Source organism: Falco rusticolus, chromosome 11 (genome assembly GCF_015220075.1).
Source record: "Falco rusticolus isolate bFalRus1 chromosome 11, bFalRus1.pri, whole genome shotgun sequence".
In the NCBI taxonomy this organism is placed as follows: Eukaryota; Metazoa; Chordata; class Aves; order Falconiformes; family Falconidae; genus Falco; species Falco rusticolus.
Window position 1 is genome coordinate 7,336,210 of NC_051197.1, and position 23,744 is coordinate 7,359,953.

The following is a 23,744-nucleotide window of genomic DNA, read 5'->3' on the forward strand; positions in this document are numbered from 1 at the left end:
TATCAAGGACAACTGTTTCATCTGACAATAAAAAAATACATAAATGCACAAGGTAAAGTTTATGAATGCATTCACACACATTCTCCAGGTTCTTAATTCAAAATTTACTCTAAAGTGTATTACTTTCTACCACTCTCCAGAGGTTCATATCTTCCATTAATTTTGCAATTATTATCCTGAAATTAAAAACCGAGACAGACTTCCCAGGTGCCACTCAACTATTTTTAAATGCAATTTTCATTTCCAAATGAAATCAATACAATCACCCCTCCTACAATGACTTGTCATGATGCTAATAATCCTTAAAAAGAAACTGTTGTGCTAAAGTTTGTGTACTAAAATATTTAGTCACATTACTTCCCCTAGAAAAAATTAATTGTAAAAACTGAAGATACTGTCTCCCCAATTCTTTAGGTGAGATTCATACATTTAATAGAAACAATGGAAGTGTCACTGTGATTTGTAGTTACCTACACCACAGGCACATGGTCAACATGACTTGCTCTGGGGATGGTTATCTTAACTAGAAAGCAAGAGCAGACAGCTGAGACTAGCTGTGTTTCAAGCCACTACAGACAGATTCATCAGAGCTTGCCTTTCAAAGCTTTTGGTTTCTTTCCACCTGAAATCGTTACAGGAATTAAGTGTTACAAAGCAATTTGCAGTAAGTGCTAAGTATTACTTGACTTAGCATTTATTAATGAGTACTTTTTTTTTTTTTTTAGAGAAAAATAACATACAAAGGCATGAAAGACCAGAATTTTCTGCCACAGTTTTTGACTGCACATGTACAAATTTGGCTCAGGCAATATTAGCTAACAAAAGCTTCTAGAAACAAGCCATTCTGAGGACTATTCTAATACTGTGAGAATATCAAATACTAATACGTGATGTATTTTTCACATCTGAGAAACAAGTTTTTCTCCAGAGCAGAGGTATCTTTTATTTTATCCATTCCCCACATATCATCTAAAACAACGCTGGTTGTTCTTCTCAATGTTTGTCCTCAGTACTCTAAAAGGAGACACACACCCTACATTTTGTGGCCTTGCTCTATCTGTGCATGTCTTATCTATTTTGTTTACAGATATTTTCATTTTCTGCTTCTCATTTGTGCATTTTAGGGTTTCAGTCATTGCAGGGAAGTAATTAAACCCCAGCAATGAACCTCTTTAAGACACAAAAGTATAAAACATTACTGTAAATGAAAATTGTAGTCATATTTCTTAAACATAAATCCCCAAAGAATTACCTAAATAACTGACAGTGTAAGTTAATACAGCAAAGCTAAAATTATGGACACTGCTTTAACTTACGTCTCTTACAGATTCTCCTTAGCTGCAATGAGAAAATTTTTGAACCCTTCGGATATTACCCAAAAGGTACACAAAAAGTAGGAATGCACCTCATATGGTGCTTATTGATCACCTGTGGTTACAAACTTCACATCAGGACCTCCACTGCAACCAGCCAACAAGAGGATGGGCAGAAGCAAGCAACTGAAAGTCCTGAACCACTGCACAACGAACACCTGCTTCACTTTTAAAAGGCTCCGGAAAGATTTTTCAGCATGTCTCAAAATCAAATTTGAATAAAATCTACTTATCTGGTGGTGTAGTGAAGAGGTTGAGTGCTATGCATTTTGGTTTACTAAAGGGACAAATGGGACACACATGTTGTCCATTACAGAGGACCTTGCCTGGGTTTTCTGCTAGGCTGCTTCCAGAAACAGGTGGCATAAGGATTTGAGCTTTCCAGATATGTTTGCTTCTTTTAGGTCCCTTGTTCTGGTCATTCTGCTTCCCTGCACTCTTCTGGTAGCAAAAGGTATCAGCCATAGCAGTCAGGAGGTCTTTCAATCAATTTCACACACCTTTGGATAGGCCCTAAATGAAGTTAATTTTACTCCAGGTTTTAATAGAGTTTAGCATTTCTTTTAATCTTAAAAATATTCATGAATATCTACTTGACAAGTGTTTACCACTTTTGAATTATCATATTTTTTCCTAAGTCTTCCCATGTGCCACTGACTCATATTTCAGTAAGATGATAATCATTCAGTAACAATCATTTACTGTAAACTTGCCACATAACAATTTGTGTTGACCTAAATGACAGATACATAGAAGTTAAAAAAAAAGCCAACAATAAAATACCTCTTACACAACATAAAATGATACAGAAATGATGTTTTAGTTGTCTTCACTATAAAAGTTCTCACCACATGTACAAAGATCAGGTTACAGATAATTTACTATATTTTTTTCCAGGAGCAAACGTATGTTCTTTAAAATAATGTAAGCAACATGAGAAGTTAGTAAAGAAGACTTAAGAGAACAGAGCTGCTCAGCCATCTAAACCAGCAGGAATGCCAGCAATTCAACAGCACACTTCCAATTCACATCAATATGTTTCAGTATCTTTAATGGCATTATTGATGCACTAATTTCTGCAAACTAGTTTCCTGCACTTAGCCGTTTTATAGCAGTTCGACATGAATCCAATTATGTTGATGGTTGCAATCAACAAATACACTGCTCATACAGGCTAAAAATTGTTACCGTTAATTATTTTGTTTTAGAACCCTAAATAGATTAGAGCTTAGAAACTCCTTTGTTTCCTTCACAAACCAAACATGGCTTTTTAGGAAGAGATGTCACAGGTAATTACAGCCAGTGTCTTAGAAAGTCCTCCAATTTGATTTTGCGCAGTATCAGGAGAAAGAGGCTGCTTTGAGCTTACTCACAAAACACAAACTTACCTTCCCACAAGCTCTGCAATGATGCCTTCTTTTGGTGAATGTAAATCTGGCCTCACATTTCATACAGTTTGGTGCTTGAGAATCTGGAACCCAAACTGGAGCCACCTCACCCAAAGTCGTAAAAGGTTTTCTGGCTGGAGCTCCAAACTGACCAGCTCTGAGATCATTGTCTGGACTATCTGGGGCTACTGCAAGGCACGAACTACTAGAGACTCCAGATTCATACTCTTCCAAATGTTCACCATTAGTATCAGTAACAGAGGCATTTGAAGATGTTTCACCAGGAAACGCATCTGCTGTGTCCCCTAATTGTGTCTTAACAAAGACATTTTTGTTTTTACTATTACCTCCACAATTTGGGGGAACAAGATCATTTTGTAAGTGGTCCGATAATGGCTTCGGGATCTGCAGTTTAAGATTTGTAGGTTGTTTAGGTCTTGCACCACCAAAAGGAACACTGATAGATTGCAAATTAGTCACTGGTTTTGGTGAAGTTTGCCCTTGCATGGATGAAACCTGACTACAAAGATTATGTAAATAATTTTTCTTTATGTGGTCACCAGTGCTGTTTAAAATAAGACCACTCCCTTCTGCGGTCTCATTTCCTCTCTGTTCATAAACATTAGCATAACATTCTGACTTGCTCTCCTCTATCTCCTTTTCCTCTGTTACCGAGTCTTCCTTGGAGGGTAAAGTCTTTGGAACATGAGTAACAACTGGGTTCTGCATTCCATAGGAATCACAACCATTAGACAGCGAGCTTGCCGCTGATGTAGCCATCACATCAGAGAGACTGGACCCTTCAAGTTCATCTATACCAGTCCCTTTTAAGTTTATACCTGCCTCCATCATCCCATCTCCACCTTCTTTACTATTACTACATGTCTCATCAGGCTGTTTCGTCTGCAAAAGTCTTTCATTCTCTCCCAGAGTTTGCTTATTATTCATCTCATTCAACTTCGTCAGTTCCCAATTAGTCAGCTCCTGAGATTCAGGGTAACACTCTGCCATGCTGAGCAATTCTGTTGTGCCAAGATTTTTATCACATTCAATGACTTTGCTTTCAGTGGCACTAACATCCTCAGGGGCAAAATGTTCTGCAACACGTTCCTTGTAATTGCCACTTCCAGCCACATTAGGTTGACAAGTTTCAGTGAGCCCAGATAGCCTAGACTGTAACTGTTGGGTTGTTTCCTGTTCTGCAATTAAGCTTCCATTACTTGAACCAGAAGAAAAGTTTTTAGCATCTAGATCCGTTCTCTGAGGAATGGCTTTACTAGCAAAATTTTCAACTGATACACAATTTTCTTGCATTTTAACAGTACCATCAACGGGTCTCTGTAAGAGAGTCACTTCATTAATCCCCGCAGTTGTAGCCTCTGAAAACAGTGAATCTTTACTCATATTAAAATCATCCTTTAATCGAGAGGAGGGGCACGCAACCGTCAGGCTTTCTGGTGAAGCATTGATCAAATGACTTAGAGAGTCTTCTTCACTGCACAGCCTATTTACTTGCTTTTCTGTATCTGTATCTTTTTCTGTGGATCCATTTACAGTAACACTAAACTGATCACTCTGTGGGTTTTCATTATCCAGTGTAAAGCTAATAGTGTCCGTTAGGGACTGACTGTTGTAGTTCTTACAATCCAGCAAATCGCTACTTTGTAGTGTTCTTCTGTCACAGTTATGCATGACTGCCACCACTAATACATTTTTCTCCTCCGGCAAGCAAGGTGTATTTCCACATTTCTTTTCTCCTGTTTCCACAGTGTTACACTGATCATCCCGATTAGTATTTCTTTTAATCAACTGATCGTCTGCTGCTGCCTGATCATCAATCCACATGACTGGGGTCTCTGGACTTATGCTAAAATCCTTTCCATTAGCACAGTGATCCCCTCCTCCTGTCGGTGTAGTCACTGAATGAGTCAAGGAGAAAGACTTTAATCTCTGTTGACATTCATTAGGAGTTGTAGCTTCATTCACATTGGCCACGGTTGGGTTAAACGACAGACGACGAGAAGGTGGATCTAGAATCTGATTCCACTTTGCACCCAATAGTGTAGGTGAAACAGCGGCATCTGAAAAAGTGTTTAAGTAAGAGAACTTACTGTCCTATTAAAGCTACAGGTTCTATGAACTGTTGCATTAGAATGCCCCAAATATAAATGCAGAAATGTTCAAATATGGGCACAACAGTAAAACACATCTGCCATAACTAACATTCCTGATGAACTATTAGTAGTGTAGCTACATAATGTTTCTGTAACTCGAGAAATTTAGAGCTACACCAATTAGTATCAGGTTGAATTTGCACATGCAACTTTAAACTATTAATATACTTTAGACAGCTAGAAAAGCCTAAAAGAATCCCACTCCCATAAATGTTGAAATTCCTTGACAGCACAGAAGTAGCAATTAAACAAAAAACTTGATACTTCAAATATAACTTTCATTATATGATTTATGTGGCCTAATAAAACATTTCTATGCTTGAGTCTCCTGAAACTGCAAAAGAAGCTTAAAATAAGTTTTGCCTGATTCGTTTAAAATAAATTTCAATACTGCCACTGCGATTAAGCTTCACAAAACCTTTCTATAAAAAGTGTATAGAAGATTTGCTATTAAAAGAGTGAGAAATTTTTGAAAAGAGTAAACAAGAGAAATGGAAACAAAAGAGAATACTACTAACAAATACTGAAGGCACACCATGCAAAATTAGCAGATGGTTTTTGCAGCTTCTGAGATTAATTTGCAACTCAAAACGAAAAAGGGTATCACAGATCTCTCCCTCTTCAGTGTTGTTCTCTGTAAAATACATCTAATGTGCATCTACGATCTCGTTCAAAACAACTCACCTTCGTTTTGCTCAAATTCATCTAAAACCTTATCGAGGTTATATGCCTCTGCTTGGAAATAGTTCTCCATTTGTCAGGGAAAGACCACCAGATTCCTGTCTGAACCTGCCAGAGAACAAATTACAATCAGATATTTAACCTTCAGTCAGCAGTATTCCACCACATATTGCCCTTATTTATGGGCAAAAAAAGTCCTTTTTAAATCAAATTTTACATACATTACATGCGTAAATAAAAAGTATTTTCCAGGAATAAAAATTATTTGTGTGCTTAAACTGGCTTAATTCAGATCAACAACCTCCCCAAACTTGTTTTGGATTTTATTACCTCCAGTGTCCCACATTAATCTGTCTAACCATCAGCATCACCACAACGGTAAGAGCAGAACAGTTCCAACACCAGTCAGAAAATAAAAGTCTAGAGAACCAGAAAGCCAACTAACATTCTGAAGATCCAGATTTCAGTTCCATGCTACAACCAGTTAGTGCATGTGGCTTTGAACAAGTAGTTTAACCTCTCTGTGGTTCTGATTTTTTTAATGTATACTAGGTTAGCAGTATTCTGTATCCCTCCTCGGTTCCGAGAGGTGCTTCAAAGATTCATAGTTGTAAAAGTTGTCAAAGGACTTAATGGGCGTTACTTGAATTATGCTAGCCCTTAAAATGCCTGCTTTATTATTTGTTTCACTGCAAGGAAGGCACTGAAACTCTAGCAAAACGCACAGAAGTAAACAGTCTCATCAAAAGATAGTTCTTTCAGGCTAGCAAGGAAGGTGACAAGGGAGAAATTAAAAAAAAACAAACCCAACAAACAACCCTAAGTCATGAAATAACTTGCTACAACTTCACGTAATAAATAACATTTTTGCCCTAACAGTAGGAATATGGTCTTCTTGCAACCAAAGGCTTATATCAACAAGACACCCTGATTAATTTTTTAAAAACATTCACTCCCAGTGAAGACATTTTCACTGAGAAATGTGTGCCATAACCTATATACCATAAAGAGAGACCTTGATTTGATCTGTTCTCTGAACATCATCCAGAACAGCCTTGTTCTCTTCAGAGTTGGCTTTCAATGTTGTGAAATAAGGAAATGGAGGAGGAGAGAGTGAGAACCTTGTTTTGCAGTAAGAAACAGTGTTAGACCTGACAGCCAGACTCCAGCTCAATTAAAAACCTGCTCTTTTACACTAGAGATACAACAGACACAAGAAACACATCAGAGGAAGTTTCCAATTTAAAAATATACTTTAACATTACCAACATAGTATCTAGATTTGAGGAAAACATCAACAAGTTTTATTTCAATTACTACAACATTAAATACAGTTTTGTATTTATTGTGAGCAACAGCTAGAATTAGGTTATTGGTACAAAAAGACAGTGCATTAAAATACCATAAAATGTCCAAGTTTTTAAGGTTGACCTCAAATTTGACACGTGGTGTTTTTAAAATATGATCATGTTACAAATAAATACATTGCAATTAAATATAATCAGATTAAATCATGTTTTAAAGATATGTACAAAAGCCAAATAGATACAAAAGAAAATTAGTGTAACAGCAACTTCAAAATTTCAATAAGCGTCACCCAAAAAAAAGACCACTTTGCAAAGGAATCCAGAGATTAAACTAGACTTGTCACCTTACAGACTCCCAGATTTGTCCTCTGTTCTGGGATTTTAGGTTAACTCCTTCTGCAAGGAAAACAGATGACTGGCCATATCATTTACTGTACACAGATGCACCGTTCATAACACGAGCAATGGAAAAGCTGGCCACGTTGATCAAAGGTTGCATTTCAGAAGTCTAAAAAGCTCAGTACATTACATTCTCTACCAAAAGTGAGGTTCTGACCTCTAACTGTGACAGACCATATGCTTTGATCCCTTAGATACCTACTGTAAGGTCTTCCTGACTTATCCAATCTGTCCACCAAGTCACTGTATTAAAAATCTTTCATACCATTTTAACCAAAACAACTAAATTTAGTTCACACATTTCAGTTAAACCAAAATGGTTTTAAAAACCAGATTCTTCTCCTTAGGCATACAAATACTAAATAAATTCAAATTACATCCAAACTGTGAGAGTGTGGAGGTTCTCTTCACCTCATTTCAACTCCCTAATAGGAAACATCTTTACCAGCTCAGTAAGTATCAAATATTGAAAAGTGAATTAGAATCTGTCCCAATGAATATGTCCCTTGAATTTTTCCTCTGTTCAGAGTTCTAAACGTCAACCAAAATTAACTCACTAAAGGAAAACTCTTTTGTACAAAATACCATAATATTATTTCACATCCATTTATAATGTATTTAATTTACATGATAATAGTAACGTTCCAGTCTAGCAAACAACTGATGAAGATGTGAATAATTATTCCTAGGCAAAGTCCTACTACTAAGGTCAATGATGCAAAGAGTATTTGTCAGTGAAGCACTGCAAGACTGAAAAGTAGCATACAAAATTTTTGTGTTCAGGAGTTAAACTGTGACGCTGTCTGAAGCCGCCGGACTCAGATTTCCATGCACCACCACAGTGAAAAAGGGCACCCAGTCAAGGCATTCACTAGGACATGGACACAAATTCCGCAATACAGGTGGCCCCAAAGAAACAGGCTACAAGCACTGATATTTTTGTTTGCTTTGCTTATTTTAGAGAAGATAATTATTACTGACAAGCAAGTTGATGGGGAAGAAATACTATGCTGATTATATAGTTGCTGAAAACATGTTTTTAAGTAACTCTTTGGATGACTGCATTTTAATTCTGTGTAACTTAAAAATGTTTAGAAAAATTCAGACCTGACCATTCATAAAAATTCAAAACCCGACTGAAAGTCTGATAAAATTACTTCAGAACTAACTCAAAGTTATGGACATTGGAGTAAGTAGAAGTCACATTTGCCTGTAACATTTCCTAAATGTAGCCCTGTATTAGCTAGCTTTTCATTGTCATACAAATCAGGAACAAGAAATGCCTAACCAAAGAAAGCAGTGTTAGAAATTCATAATAAATACAACCATTTTTATTGACTTTAGTCAGGGTTTGGCTTTTAAATTTTGTATTAAGTGTGCTTTTATAACAGTAGAAAAAGACAAATATTCAGACTTAGGAGACCACAAATTTAATAATAACAAAGTCATATAAAGAAGACTTAGAATTTTGTTCCCACTCCCTTACAATCCCTATGTCGTTAATACTTCATATCGTCTCTGTGCAAATATTACTTTATTAACATCAGTATTATCTAATATTGAATATCTAATATTTGTAAGTTTAAATTTGGCCTAATATGACAGGGATTTTTTTTCTATATTTTTAAAAATTCTAAGTAGTGAGAACTATGTGTATACAAATACACGTAACCATATGAATTCTGAAGCTCAAGTACTGGCACACAAATGTGCAATGGGCCAAAATCCAGACTGATGGATGCTCATAGTCCAAACTGAAAAGAGAAAATACCTTTTATATCATTATTGTTATTTCACTTACTGATGTACCAGGATATATGGAGAATTTTTTATTTTTAAACTCACAATTGCTAAGCTGACAGCCATTCTAAATGAGATCTCATTGTCTATGCAAGTAGGTATTTCTCAGAAAAGGTCAGCTGCAAATCTTCAGGCCCAGTATCTAAAATAATCATTATTTTCATTATTTTTATAATATAAAAGAACACAACAACCCTCCCAAACTTCTCCAGAAGTTTCTGTCCAAGGGCAAAACACTCTGCCAAACCCACAGAAGTCCTTATTGCCTTCTTCCTGACAGAAAAGAAGGATGAGAACTCATGTTCCTAACAGATACCCACAATGCTTCTTGACCAATACATTGTCAGCAACTCGTATTTTTGCCATTTGAAGAACTAATACCTCAACTCTGCACAGACAGCAACTCAAGATCAAAACAGAAACACAAAATGCTCTAACTTACAGCATGCTATAATAATAAGGTATGTTTTCCCCATGGTTTAAAATTTAATTTTGTTCTGAATATTCCTATGAAATATCCAACATAAATAAAAATAAACATATTCCTTTACAGGTCTTTGGGAACTTTGATTGTAACTCACAGGTACCGCTATAAAAGCTTTAGAATTATTCTAGTCCCAAACTTCCTTCTAGTATAAAGGTTGAAATTACATTTTTAAAGGATCCTTGATAGTCGTGAAACTCTTTAGTATTGCTCAACTATTCTAAGCCATGGCATGCAGAGAAGCTGACGAGCAAACACACAACTTATCTGGAAAAATGAGAATAAAAATAAGAGCAAATCAGGAAGAAATTTCAATGGCAATTCCAGTTGTATGCTGCCAAAAAGAAGACAATTTCTAAAGCAGTATATATATTAGGATGAACAATCTAAAGAAGATATTGTGGCAGTGCAAGGAAAAGGAGATGTGAATCACCAGTGAGTGAAAAGCATAAGATTTTTTTTCAAAAATGCAGTCCTCCATGCAAAGATTTGGCAGAAAAGACTAATTTTAGGGGGGACAAAATAATTAAATAGCAAAATTATTATTTGTTTTAATTCTGTATCCAAACCCAAAAAGAATACAATGGCTACCATCCACTGGTACAGGAAGTCCAGAACCCAAGGTCACTTGTTACCTATTGCAGAGTCATCTTCTGTGTTTCATGGCAAAAAGCCAATAAAAATATGCTGCCTGTCAATCGGATTATCTTCAAGCTCCTGTTGGATCTCAAATCACACGTAATTCAGAAACTCTGTGGTTTACTTATCAATTTCTTCTACAACAACATGGACTTACCAACATCTTCATCTCTAAAACATAAGAACTTACTTTTTACCAAGCTTACGTGCTCTTTTCTCCCCTAACATCTAAACATAAAGGTGCATGTACCAGAATGTCTGTGTCATACGTATCCAGAATTACTATCCTAGTCATCGTAGTATTTAGACATAAGACAAACTTTAACTGATTAGTGAGGATGGAAGGAGACAGAAGTAGAGGACAGAAAATCCTTCCTTAAAATTAGATGATAGTCTGAACCTTGGATACTGCCTCTCAAGACAGCTCAGATATCCCACGTGCCAGCTTCCTCTTGGGAAATGAACTGTACAAAGAGATAGGCCTTGCATTATACCTGCAAAGCAGCAAGCCTCTTACTTGTTTTGGTCTCTACAATAAGGAATTATGTAACCCATGATCTTCTGCACTGCACATCCTAAATTAACCTCAAGATTTTTTCACCACTGGAACCGACAGTCTTAAGTCTTTCAAATATCCGTGACTCAAACGGTAGATGACCAGCACACAATCACATTAAAAAGCTATAATAAAAAATGTACCAAAGGAAATAATACCAGCATACAACTAGCCTCATAGGAAATGCCTAAAAAATCAGAGAGTATGTAAAGAACCAGAATATAAGATTCCAGGACTTTATATCGTGCTGTCCCATGTAGACTACACTTTCAATATGAACCTGAACATATGCATTTCAGTAAACTCTTACTAAACAAAATACTCAAGTAGTTTATTATAGTCCTCACCAAAAATATATATGAAAGCCTCCTAAGATGAAAGTCACAAGGGGCACAATCAAACTGAAACGAAACATTGCTCATTCATCCTGATAATCAGATGTCCAGAATATGTCATTTTCCCATAGCATGACAAAATTTAATTACATATCAACTGGACAAATTAATTTATTAGATCTAGCGCTTTTGAGGACTTGCTTCAACTCTGAGAAACAATGGTCAAGTCCACATACACTGTTCCAGCTCCCTTTGATGATCTTTGTATTATTTGCCCCTGGGCGGAAGAAGTCAAGCAACTTTGCTGTAATGAACAGCTTGTTCAGAGTTCAGCCATAGCTGTGTTTTTAACTGCTGAGCTCTGCCTACAGCACAGACTGAGGAAGAAAGACTTTGCGTGCTTCTACACTCCCCCAAACAAAATAAGACACATCTTTGCTCTAAAACAAGGCAATTACTCTCAATAAAAACCAAAACAACAAAATGCTAAAAATCCTCCATCATCTTCTATATATATCTCTATACACTTCTATATAGAGGTATATGAATATAAATATATATCCATAAGCATCCATAAAATACATGCATTACAAGTACATACCCCTGAATCATTATATTCTAAAACAGAACTTGTCTCTTACCTTTTCCTTTTATACATATGTTAAGAAACGAATGACCCTGTGCCTACTCATGATGACTGCAGCACAACCAGCCAGTTCTGCTGAATCAGTGTGTTCTACTTGATCCTAGAAAGAAAAAATAAACATGTATTTTATGATTGGTAATTCTGCCACAAACCATGTTTTTTCAACGTATGACTGCAGCTAGCACAGGCACATTTGGCAAATGCTGCAAGCCTTCAAATTATTTGGGTAACACTTAGAGCTTTAAATTCAGGGGTCTATGCACTATGCCACTATTGCACTCCAATATTTTCATGAAAAAAGCTGCTAATAAACCCCACACTGCTACCTACCTACTATTATTCTTCATCTAACTGTAAACCCACAAAGTGATGCAGCAAGTCCAAATGTCCTTGTATTCCTGATGACCTTGACTGTATGCTTAATCTATAAAACGAGCCTCTGAAGTTAATTATATTACACTACAATTAAAGAGCTAGTAGCTTTGATACTCAACAAAAATTCATGGCCCTCTGAATTCTGTAAACTGTATTCATCAGCTTCCCACTGATCTTGTTACCACTATACAACTGGTTTTGTCTTCAAATTATTCCCCCTATAGTCTTAGGCTCCCTTCACTTCCTAAAGGCATCTTCTCTCTCTCTCTTCAGAAGAAACTGTCTTGTTCTCCCAACAACAGCATTTCTACAGGTCAGGCGCTCATTTTCACAGGCTGCATCTTAACAGTCAACATAGCTTAGAAATCCACCAGAGTCATGAGCAAAAGAAAGAGACTAGTTTATGACAAACAGTGCAACAAGAACAGGGAGTGAGAAAAGTTAAATTCATGTTTTAAGGTTTGCTGGTGCCAGTATTTGACCTGTTAGATAGTTGAAATATTTATTGGTGCTCTGATGAAGCAGCAGCATATGTTAGGAAAAAAAAATATCTTAAAACTCCAGCAAAATTATGAGCCAAAAAAACCCCCGCAACAACAACAACAAAAAAACATAAAACAAAAAATCAAAACACCAAACAGTTCTCCATGCATGAAAGCAATATGCAGTGTTATACTAAAATTTTCCCAGGGTTGTTTATTATTCTTTTCAGAAATAAGCTACAGTAATAATTCCAGGAAACTAATGAACTGGACAGTAGCACTCTTAGTAGTACTATTTCCAAAGTCAGAATAAAACCCCACAGCTTTGTATGCCAACAGAACTGTTCCTGTATCCAAGTAAGATACTTCTACCTCTATAAGCTAAGATAAGGTTTGGATATTTGGGAAATAGAAATTACTACATTACAAAGTTTTTCAGAGAGGCTTCATTTGCATGCAGAAATGGAGGTGAGGGAAACTTAATTCCACTGAAGGCATCAGAATGATAAGCTTTTTCAAAGGATGTGAAGTACACGTGGCAGTGGGGCAAGGTTATCTACACCACCACCATGTCCCCTCCTGGCCTGCAAGTGGAGGAAAATGATTCAGTTTTCATGACCCCTTTGAAAAGACAGATAAATCAATGACAATTCTGTTTGTGATTTATGATAAGGCCTGACAACTGCATCATGAACATCAAACACATTTCACATAAACCAGTCAGTCATACATTAACCACAAAGTTCAGTCTTTACTGATCAGAAATGGATCAGACCTAGCAACCTACAGCTGAAACGTGCTGTGCTGTTACCAGTGCTCTAAGCCAACAAACCTTCTAGGTAAGTGTTCAGGGCAACAGTACAGCTTTATTATTCATTGTTTTTATTCTGATCCACCTTCCTTGTTCCATTCCTCCCAGGTAATAACTTTTTTGTCTGTTACCATTCAACATAGAAGAACACAGATCCAATCAATTGCTACCAGTTTCTAAAGAAGGCTTTGAAGAGATATTACCTGGAGGTCCTAGAGCTTTCTGTTTACAGTTCAACATTTACTCTCGCAAAGACCAATGTAAAAATCAAAGCATGCTTAAAGATATGGAAGTAATATAATTAAACAAAAAGCAATTTTAGAAAGTAAATTATAAGGTTTGGGTTTCCTGAAAAAATTATCAGGTTCACAACAGAGTCAAATTCTTTTTCCAATAAGAAGCTAATGTAAGAGAACCATATTAAAATAAAAATCAGGTACAAAAAGAAAGCTACAAAGGAGACCCAAAAATATTCACAATGAGCTATAACATGGTGATTATTAGGTTTTCCACAAATCATACACACTGCTAAAAAAAGGTTCTGTCACACTTGAAAAAACACATACACTACCACCTAAAAATTATGTGCCTACTGAGACCTAAGATCACTACAAATGAAGGCAGCCCAGTGACTCTGATGTTCCAGCTTGCCTGCTTTGAGCATTTCACAGTTTCTTATCTCTTCTGCTGATGGTTGGCTGAACTCTTCCGTCTCCTGCCCTACAGTGGTATCACTCAGGTGCTGCTTTGGTTATACCCTACGTGTATGGTTTCCCTCAGGAGCTCCAAGAGGGCGACTGCCAATTACTGCAAACGTAAAACAGAAGTTGAAGAGAAATTTGACACGCAGAGACGTGCCCAGAATAAAGAGAGGATGAAGAAGAGAAGAAAAGAGCTCTAAAAATATAAAATTAGAAATATCTTCCACTAAAAAGAACGTAAAAATGTTTACAACATCAAATGGAAGTAATCTGAACTAGCACAAACTGGAATAGCCTATAATAAAAGGAAAGAGACTGAAAAAGAAGCAATTTTGATACTATGTTAAAAAAATGTGGAAAAAGCTCAAAGCATAAAGAGATGTTAAAAAATGCTTCCATCTACTGGCAAGGATCCAGCTCTTAACTACACTACAGATACTCTATAATGTGCTACCAGCGAGATGTCTTTGAGTAGGCAGGAATACATTTGCAGCCATTTTAAGGCACTTTATTATTGCTAGATTAGTTGAACTAGGCATTATCTTCAATGCAAACCCAGATTTCACTGCTGGTATCTTAACTTCCTATCTTGTCTACACTCTGGAACTATCAGATGGGAGATTCAGAGAGACTACAGACAGGGGATGTATTCAGGTCCCAACTTGGCAAGAATAAAAACTACAACAAAAAATACTACAGCAGGGCGTTACAGTAACAGGAAGCAGTATAATTAAACAAGAAGGGAAACAGGTAGAAAGTTTCAGGACACACATCAGTTATACAATATGAATTATCTTATCTGATCAGCTAAATATTCACAAGGGAGAAGAGTGGGGTTTCTTCACTCAAGTAATTAAATGCTTGGAATAATGGTAATTTACCAGGCACCCAACAATTCTGTCACTTCGTAATGGCTCCTCCTTGGCGAATCAAATTAAGCGGCAACTTTCAGTCAAGTTTCACACTAACAGGTGTTTGTATTATTTTTTAAGAATTAATGTAAGTAAAAAGACTAAATCCTGCACTGGCACAATCCTTCCACAAAGGCAGTCCTCCAGACCTGTCTCAGGACACACTTTAACAGCAGCACCTGCAATCTACATGGACAGAGTATGTCCATACTGACTGAACGAAAGCAGGCTTCACTCTCCATTCCTGAGCACTCCATTGACTCTCAAACAGCTATTCATTCTGTCCAAAGACAAAGTATGCGGCTCTTTCTACCTAGTGTGTGCTAAATAAAAGGAAGGGCAGGCATTATAAAATTTTGTGACACAGCAGTAGCAACGTCTGTGTCACACGCTTGAAAATGCCTGCAACAGCAAGGACTTCGGATTAGGCCCCAAATTAAACCTGTTAACATGAATTGCTCTATTAATAAATTAAACTAGCAGCCATGCAATGCAACCAGAAAAAAAAAAAAGTATTTTAAAATTCTAATCTATTAGAGACTCAAATAATAACAGATTTTTCAAAAATACCTTGTCTAGGAAACAGTTCAGGATTAGAAAATCCCATTAAAACTCACCATAAATCCATTTAGTATACAAAATACTAAAAACAGCAGCAAGAGATTAAATGTAACAAATATAAACAAGGTACAGCCGCTGCTAATCCTTTTCCTACACCAAAAGGTCAAGATGACCAAGTAACCTTCAGTTTTATTTCCCATAATTTGCTGATGTTCCTACCACTCATCAATGTAAATTAACCAAAGAGTAGACTGGGGCATGGCAGGCTATTTCTGTGTAATACAACACTTGTACCAGCTCACTACCCATGAATGCTGACAAAAGATGAACTATTTCAGTGTTGCATTGGTTTGTCTTTTTTTCCAATCAACTGAACAGAGATGGACAGTATCTAAAGCAGAAGACAGTCTCCTGAATTATTCTGCTCATATTTGCATCTTTCCCCTTGACTTTTCCCCATGCCATTTTAAAGCTATTATTTTCACTTTTGTCTCCAGCCAAGTTTCCATAAGGAGACATTCACACATGCCAGAGCAGTAGTAAAGCAGTGAAAAGAGCAGCAACTTCAAAGAAGCATCATAGAAAGTATCACAGTCAAAAGTAACAGGGAGACAAGAAAAATTATAGCAGTGTTATCAACCTTTGTCCTCCAGTAAATAAGAGTGAGCAGCCAAACTGAAAAGGATACCTGCTTTGTAACAGTTTACAGTAGAAAATAAATTCCATTGCCTACCCTTTTTACTATTTCAAGGAGAAAGAAATTGATTTATTTCTTGACTCAAAACCCAGCCTTGCCAAAAAGCCGGTACTTCCCTCGGCACACTGCAGAGGCAGGACCCTCAGCACCTGGAGACGGGAACTATGCGTCCTTCTTACATAACTATTTTCGACTGCCTTGAAAAGTATCCATCCCCAGCTCTATGGAAGAACAAATAGATAGGTTTACACTGCAGTGCTGCCTTCCATGCAAGTTTTTCCAGAGGAACGCAGTTGGAAAAAAAGAGAAAATCCTTTCCTGAGCTTACTCAAACGCTCATAGAGCTCACTTCAAAATTTAGTGTTTTATAAATCTAATGTTTTGTAATACTTGCTTGATACAATTTCCAAGTTCAAAATATTGTAAACCACATTAAAAAAATGCAGTGTATTAAATATAAATTTAATATGAAATCATGTTTCTGCATCTGTGCATGGATTCCATGTAATGTCACCAATGTAACAATGTGGTTTTTTAAAAAAATGATACCTTTAACATACCAAACTGAAACTGTTATATAACTTTGTTCAAATACAAACTGAAGTAAAACATATAGAATAAATGGGCTTATGAGATTACTTTTTATGTTTCTCTATTTAAGAAACAAGGGTTTGACTATTAGAAGTTAACATTTAACAGATTTGAAGAATAAAATTGTTTGAAGTCACACACTATGTATCTCAGAGTGGATTAACCCTGTATTCTAATACTTCAGTAGAAGTTTTTCTTCTTTCTAATGTAGGGTAGAAACAAGAATGAATCCCAGATATACTGATCATTGTTTCAGATGTTTTTTTAGATTTGGGAAATAAGGGAAAAACTAAGGTCCTCTAGAATCACTAAATAATGCCTACAACTGCCAAGGAACTGTGCTTTTTATAAAACCCACGAGGGGCCAACACTTGCAGGTACTGTGAGCAAAATCCGTACCTGACCATAAAGCCAGAATTGACACACAACCAGAATGGGACAGATGAAAAGGACAACAGGCAAAGAGGGAAACTGCTTTGCTACCATTTACTAGCCCATCAATTCTGTGTTGTACCCACTGGGGAAAGAAGCTGCTAGAAGTGATACAATTTATACACTCAGCTGCTCTTTAGAGAAAGGACAATCTGACAATCGGTACAGAAAAAAAGTCTGAAAGTCTACAGTCACTCTCTACTGAAGAGCAGTCAATCAGCTCCCAAAGCTGCCTTTATCAACACACATGGATACACCCTTCTTCCAACACTGCTGTGGTCATTTTTACTCATTTGATAGCTATGTAACATTACTGTGTTCTAAAATCTTCCACATACATATTTTAAACAAATACAATTATAGACAGCAAACAGTTACTATTTCTCAAATCCTGTTAGGTAGAGCTGGATTACTGTGCATCCCTGAAAATAAATTCAGAGATCAATGATTTTTTTTTTCTTTCATATTCCCTTCAACCTGAAATTACCTCAAAGGAACTTCTAATTTCTATTTTGTGTTGACCTTTCTATTCATATCATGCCAAGATCAAACATATATATACACGTGCGCACACGATACTAACACAATATAAAACATTGCTGTCTTGTCAAATGTAGCAAAGTTCACTCCCACATTTGTGATCATGATCTAATAACTACATTGCTGATGCTCACAGTGCATTACATCTCAAGTCATCTGTAACTAGTAACTCACTCAATACAACTCAATACATCCATGGCAACAGTGTGTACTGAAACTGCTATTTTTGAGTATCATTCTCATTTATGCTGAGGTCCATTAACATGCTTTTAACAGTGCTGAAGGGACTAAGCATAACCAACAGAAATGGTGAGTAACTTGCATTCAGATTCGCTGTAAAGCTTTTTGTATTTCATTGCTCCAGTGGTGCAATATACCAATCATGACTTTTACTTAAAATTTATGTAAGACTCAGAGAAGTTTTAATTATAAAACTAAGTGCCCATAGTTCTGTATCATTGTTGGCAGTCCCAGGAAATAAAGGCTTAACAGATTAAAAAAAAAACATCTAAAATTGAAATAATTCATTATTATTGAGTCAAAATATAGTTTTCAGAACTCTTACAAAGCTCTAGGAACACCAAATCCTCGTAAGCTCAGATGCATTTCTCAGATAGTCCAAAACTCAGAAATCTCTGCCACTTCTTTTGTCCACTGATATGGCAGTTGATTCTGCTCAGCCATGAATCCCTACTTCTGCTTTACAGCTCCTTCTAAGACTGTAGTATACGCACATTCCTTCGTCAATCACTTCTTCCTGCATCCTTTTTTTTTCTCCCTACCCATGTTTCCTTCCTTCTCTGACCAATAAAATAAAAGAATGAAAAAAAAAAAAAAGAGAGAGAGAAACCCGACACATTTCAACATCACTATTCAGATCTACTGGTATAAACCAGTTGTAAATAACCCTATTAACCACATGATATCATTCCTCACTTCTAGGAATGGTGGGAACAAACCCAATAGCAATGGTGATGCATCCATTTCACAAACATAAATGAAAGTCTTTAGACAAAACAGCTATGGGGCAGGAGGAGTAGTGGCCAAAATAACAGTCAAATCATAAGGCAACATTGTAACTGTAAAGCTGCCTTCTATCCTCATTGTTATTTACTGTCAGCATGGCTCCTTCACAAATTCATTTAAACCCTTCACCTTTTAGCTTGTGAAATAAAATTTTTGACATGTACCCACACTGGGTACTCAACATCCAGGATCAGCACAGCTACCTTCTTTCCTCAGGCATCTAAGTATTTCACACCTCTAGTTAAGAGAAGTTTTATTAACTACAGAGGAGCTACTATTATACATTTCCTCAAAGTAGAAGGTACAACTGCATCTACAAGCCATCTGTACAGAAATTAAGGTTAATGGCAATAATAAGAAAAAAATATTTAAAAAAGATAAAATATAACCACAAAGGGCATTATAGGAAAAGAATGAGGCAACAAAACCACTACATATACATGTATCTATTGCCCAGGAGTCTCAAGAAGTTATTTCTAATTCTCATCATAATAAAACCCATGTTCATTCTACAGGAATATAGAAAAAAATAAAAATCTATGTACAAATTCCAACGATAGGTTAAAATGCATTTTACAGGTGACTTGTTAACTAAAACTAAGGTATATACAATACAGAAGCTATTAGGCCAGTATACTAATACAATTACTTGAAAGCACAAAAGTATGTAAGTAGACCAATGCTTAAAGTAATGACCTTTTAAAGCTGTATTTATAAAAGAAACAAGAACTGTGAAATACATGAAGTATCCTGGAGTTTTATTCAGCCTTCATCATTTGTACAAAAACACAGTATGAAATTCCCACAGCCAATTGCAATTTGATGTTTCAGTTAAGAGGCTGTTTCTATATATATTCTATTCAAAGCAATCTGTTAATAATATAACCTAAGAAGTGGGCTTTGCACATACTTTCAGCTTCACCAAATAAGAGCTCATTAAAATACTCATTTTGAATTAACCAATATAGCACTCACAATGTAACTTTGTAACATCATGACAACCAATATGCTCTGCTAATCCATCAAACAGAAGCAGTAGCCGTGTTCTGAAGTATAAACCCCCAAAAGGGTGTAAATCAGATACCTGTGCCTCCCCCTCTGAAACACCCCTCAGAAGCAAGCAATAGCATGTGTTTCTACAGGATTGTAGAAGGACACGCAATTTCAAAAAGGCTGCCAGATAAATGAAAAAAAATAAAAAATAGGCAAAAAGGGAACATTCCTCTTATGCAATCCCAATTCATACTAAATGTTCATTTATCTGTATTACAGTGCAGATAGGAAATAAAAAAAGTTATATTGACATGATTGGTTTGCTGAATATATTTTAATCATTTAACTTTTGCGTCTCCTCTACCCTACCAAGAAAACTCTGTATTCACAGTCTCAGTAACACAAATAAGAAGAGGACTTGTGTACTGGTAAATGTTCAGTTACTATCACTATTCAAGTGTTGTATCTTAAATCTAATTTCCTACAGAAATGAAGATTATGGGATCACATTGTTCACTTACTATTCTTTATGCTCATCTTTAAAAAAAAAAAAAAAAATAGTTCCTGAAAATTAGTATCTGCACAGTAAAACCAAATCCAAATGACTGTCTTCTGAGGGAAAAGCAAGCTGCTATATGTATTTTTGGCAGCAATCTGCTGGGCAATCAATACCCACACAGCTCTGGAAAAAAGAGAGAATTATGGTGTTATGTGAGAAAGCTGGGGTTACTGCAGAGGGGGAAGGAAGGGAAGAGGCACTAAGGAGCAAAAAGTATTTAAGTCTACACCAAAAAAAAGTTTCTTTCATTCCACTGATGGTAGAACAATATGCTTACCAATAAGGTATCTCAAAGGACTTTGGTACATGTAACATCAGATTCTGTTCACACTACAAAACGCATTCAAACACATCCTCTAATTCAAAACAAAACATAGTTATCTTCATCTTCAGATCTTGTAAGTCTTTCCCCACTACTTACAAAATCTTTCACAAATTCTAAGGAAGTATGGGTGGAAAATAAATCCAAGCCATCAGAAATTAATCTGGATTTAGATTCCCACTGTTTGAACTAGAATGATGGGAGCTCCTTTATCACTGGACCAGCGCACTGCACTGACTCAATCCAAGAATCACTCTGCTCTTTTAAACATCAGCTTAACCAAGCCCAGTTCTCAGTCCTCGGTCTTGCATGACATCAGGCAACATGCTCCTTGGATCTGTGATGTCCTAAAAAGACAGGTAAGCATTATCCCTATTCAACAGTTAGTAGAAGTGACACACACGGAGATCCAAGATACATGCTCTTCTCTTTCATAGCATGCTTATTTAAGAAATCACCAGCACCAGACAGCCACCCCTTTTCCACAATACATTACTGAGTCCCACTTGCCTTTCCTTCTCTACAACACCTGCAGAAAAAGCAAATGCTACTTTTCAGTCACTGCACTGCCCTAGCTAGTGCAGAAACAAAACTAATTTGATTTTGTTTGAATTGATATGCAAAGCTGAGAGCTGCAGAACTTGAAGACAGAATACAAATTTAATTCTGCCTGGCATCTTCAGCAGATGACTGGGGCAGGGATTACCCATGTCACCCCCACACAGATCACCAAAGTCTACCTCAGAGATACTGGGTGTGCAGCACACCCAAGATCAGAATGAGGGCTGAGCACAACACAGACCAGAGGGATCTAGATCACCAGAAACTGGGCCCCATATTTTACTGCTTATGACACCATTCTTAAAACTTTCTCCTAAAATCCAACAATTAAAAAAAATGGGGGAGGAATCAAAGCTGCTGAAGAAGAAAAGGAAAAGATGACAGAACAGTTTCATTGTCTGTATTAAAAGAAATATAAGATAAATACAGTAAATAATAACTAAGAAACAAAAAAATCACAGATCTGAAAACACCTGTAATTTTTGTCCTATAGTATCTCCCAAACTTCCAATAATCTGACTGGCCAACAGATCAAGCAATAAACTTTATGCATATTCACATGATTTGCCAATTCTTCTTGAATATATAACAACTATATACACGATAAATTCAGTTTCAAATGGCTTGGCCTTTATGTTAGTGATCCTAAATCAACTTTCTAGATCACACTTGGAGTACTAACAGGTAAGTCAACATGTACACTGAGTTCAAAGCAGAATTTTGACACTACAAAACTGGATCTGGAAATAGAAGAGCTCCTCTAATAGTCAGTGACATTCACAGATAAAGAAGCTATTATGCGATTTAGAAAGCTCTTTGATCTGCTTCGTACACTGAACATTACCAACTCCTTTTAAGTTCATCATACTACTTTTTTTAAAAAAGTACCCATTCATGTTTCTCCATTGATCATCTTCTATGAATTTTTTAATGCATTTCACCCATATTACTTCCCCAAGCAAAATATTAAACTTAGACTGAAATATAAATGTTGTAGTCAGAGCACGTGTATAAAGAGTTTTATTTATTATTATTTATAGAAAAGGGCTTCAGTATATCATATAAGTAAACAAAAACTTTCCTATTATAGTAATTTTTAAAATTGCAAGAATCCAGAAGTAAGGCTGGTGTTACTAGGACAGCTACGGCACTTCCATAATTGATAGAGCACACATGAATTTCTGACATAAGTATGGCCTAATTTCAAATTATCACCTGATAGGAAATGACCTCTGTGTTCTTTGTGTGCTGGGAAGAGGGAAGGACAGGTTCCTCCCAGCTACCACTTCACTAAGGGGAAAAAAAATAATTAAAAAAAAAAGGGCACTGAAGTAAAGACATATACTAACTATTTTGCCTTTTTATGCAGGCCCACAACTGCTCTTTGGCCAAACTGAAGTACAAGAAGTCAGTAAGGGTCACAATGAAACATTACCAGTAAGTATAGTCATAATTTGGTAGATAACATTTCTTTTCTAACTCTTAACTGGACTCAACACAAGCAAAGGTTCAAAATATTCACATTACTGCATTATTTTATATACAAAGCCATACCCTAAACAGCATCAGCATCTAAAGTATCAGTTGATGCCTCAAGCCTCCACTAGAAGGCTTTCCACCTTTATTACAATGTTGGAACCAAACCAGTAACAGAAATCCAACAGAACAATTTTAAGAAAACTTATTAACTGTTAATACCATTTCCAGTTGTAAAGTCCTACTCAATGTCATTATGCAATTAATCTCTTTTTAAAAATTCATCAATCTCCCTATTGTTATTAAAAGGAGGGGGGAGAAGTATAGAAAACAGAAGCAAAATATACACTAGTAGCATTGCAATACAACTCCTGACAGAAAAACCTAGACAATCCTAGCAGAGCATACTAGAATGCTCCTGGACCTTCAGTGAAGACTCTTGCCTTAAAGAACTGATACTACGGTGACCCCACCAACTCATAAGGTAGAGTTGAAGCTTCAGTTGCCATTAATATATCAGAGATCTAAGTAACATTAACAAATATAACAAACAAGACAAAGATATTCTATATACAACATAGAGACTGAAGAAAGAAGGTACAGCCATTAGCGTTATCTGCAAATAATTCAGTATGAAGGTTTGCTAAATTGCTAAACAAAAAACAAACAACAACGCAAGCTGAAATCCAAGATTGAAGCCCATGTTTTCATTTGCCCAACATACAGTGGACACTGGGGAAAAAGTATGTGAAACATTTAATATATGGACACCAAACCCTCAAAACATAACATATGGTCAGACTGCCACATACTGACATTTCCAAATCATCAAGTTTTACATGGAAGCAAAACAACATTAAAGTTTCTTTAAGCTCTCTCCTCACTGGCCTTCATAACCAAGACAACCATTGCCTTAGTTTATAC

At 36.3% G+C, this 23,744-nt stretch overlaps 1 protein-coding gene across 2 annotated transcripts in view; it reads right to left on the bottom strand.

The window, feature by feature from the left end:
• Nucleotides 1-23,744, bottom strand: part of ZFYVE9 (zinc finger FYVE-type containing 9) — a 62,727-nt gene that overhangs the window by 33,653 nt on the left and 5,330 nt on the right. For both annotated transcript variants that reach the window (XM_037404914.1, XM_037404913.1), the window contains exons 2-4: nt 11,778-11,882; nt 5,620-5,724; nt 2,762-4,842 (exon numbers count right to left, since the gene is read on the bottom strand). In XM_037404914.1, the coding sequence (XP_037260811.1) occupies nt 2,762-4,842; nt 5,620-5,689 (2,151 nt within the window). In that variant the 5' untranslated portion in view covers nt 5,690-5,724; nt 11,778-11,882. The remainder of the gene's footprint in view (nt 1-2,761; nt 4,843-5,619; nt 5,725-11,777; nt 11,883-23,744) is intronic.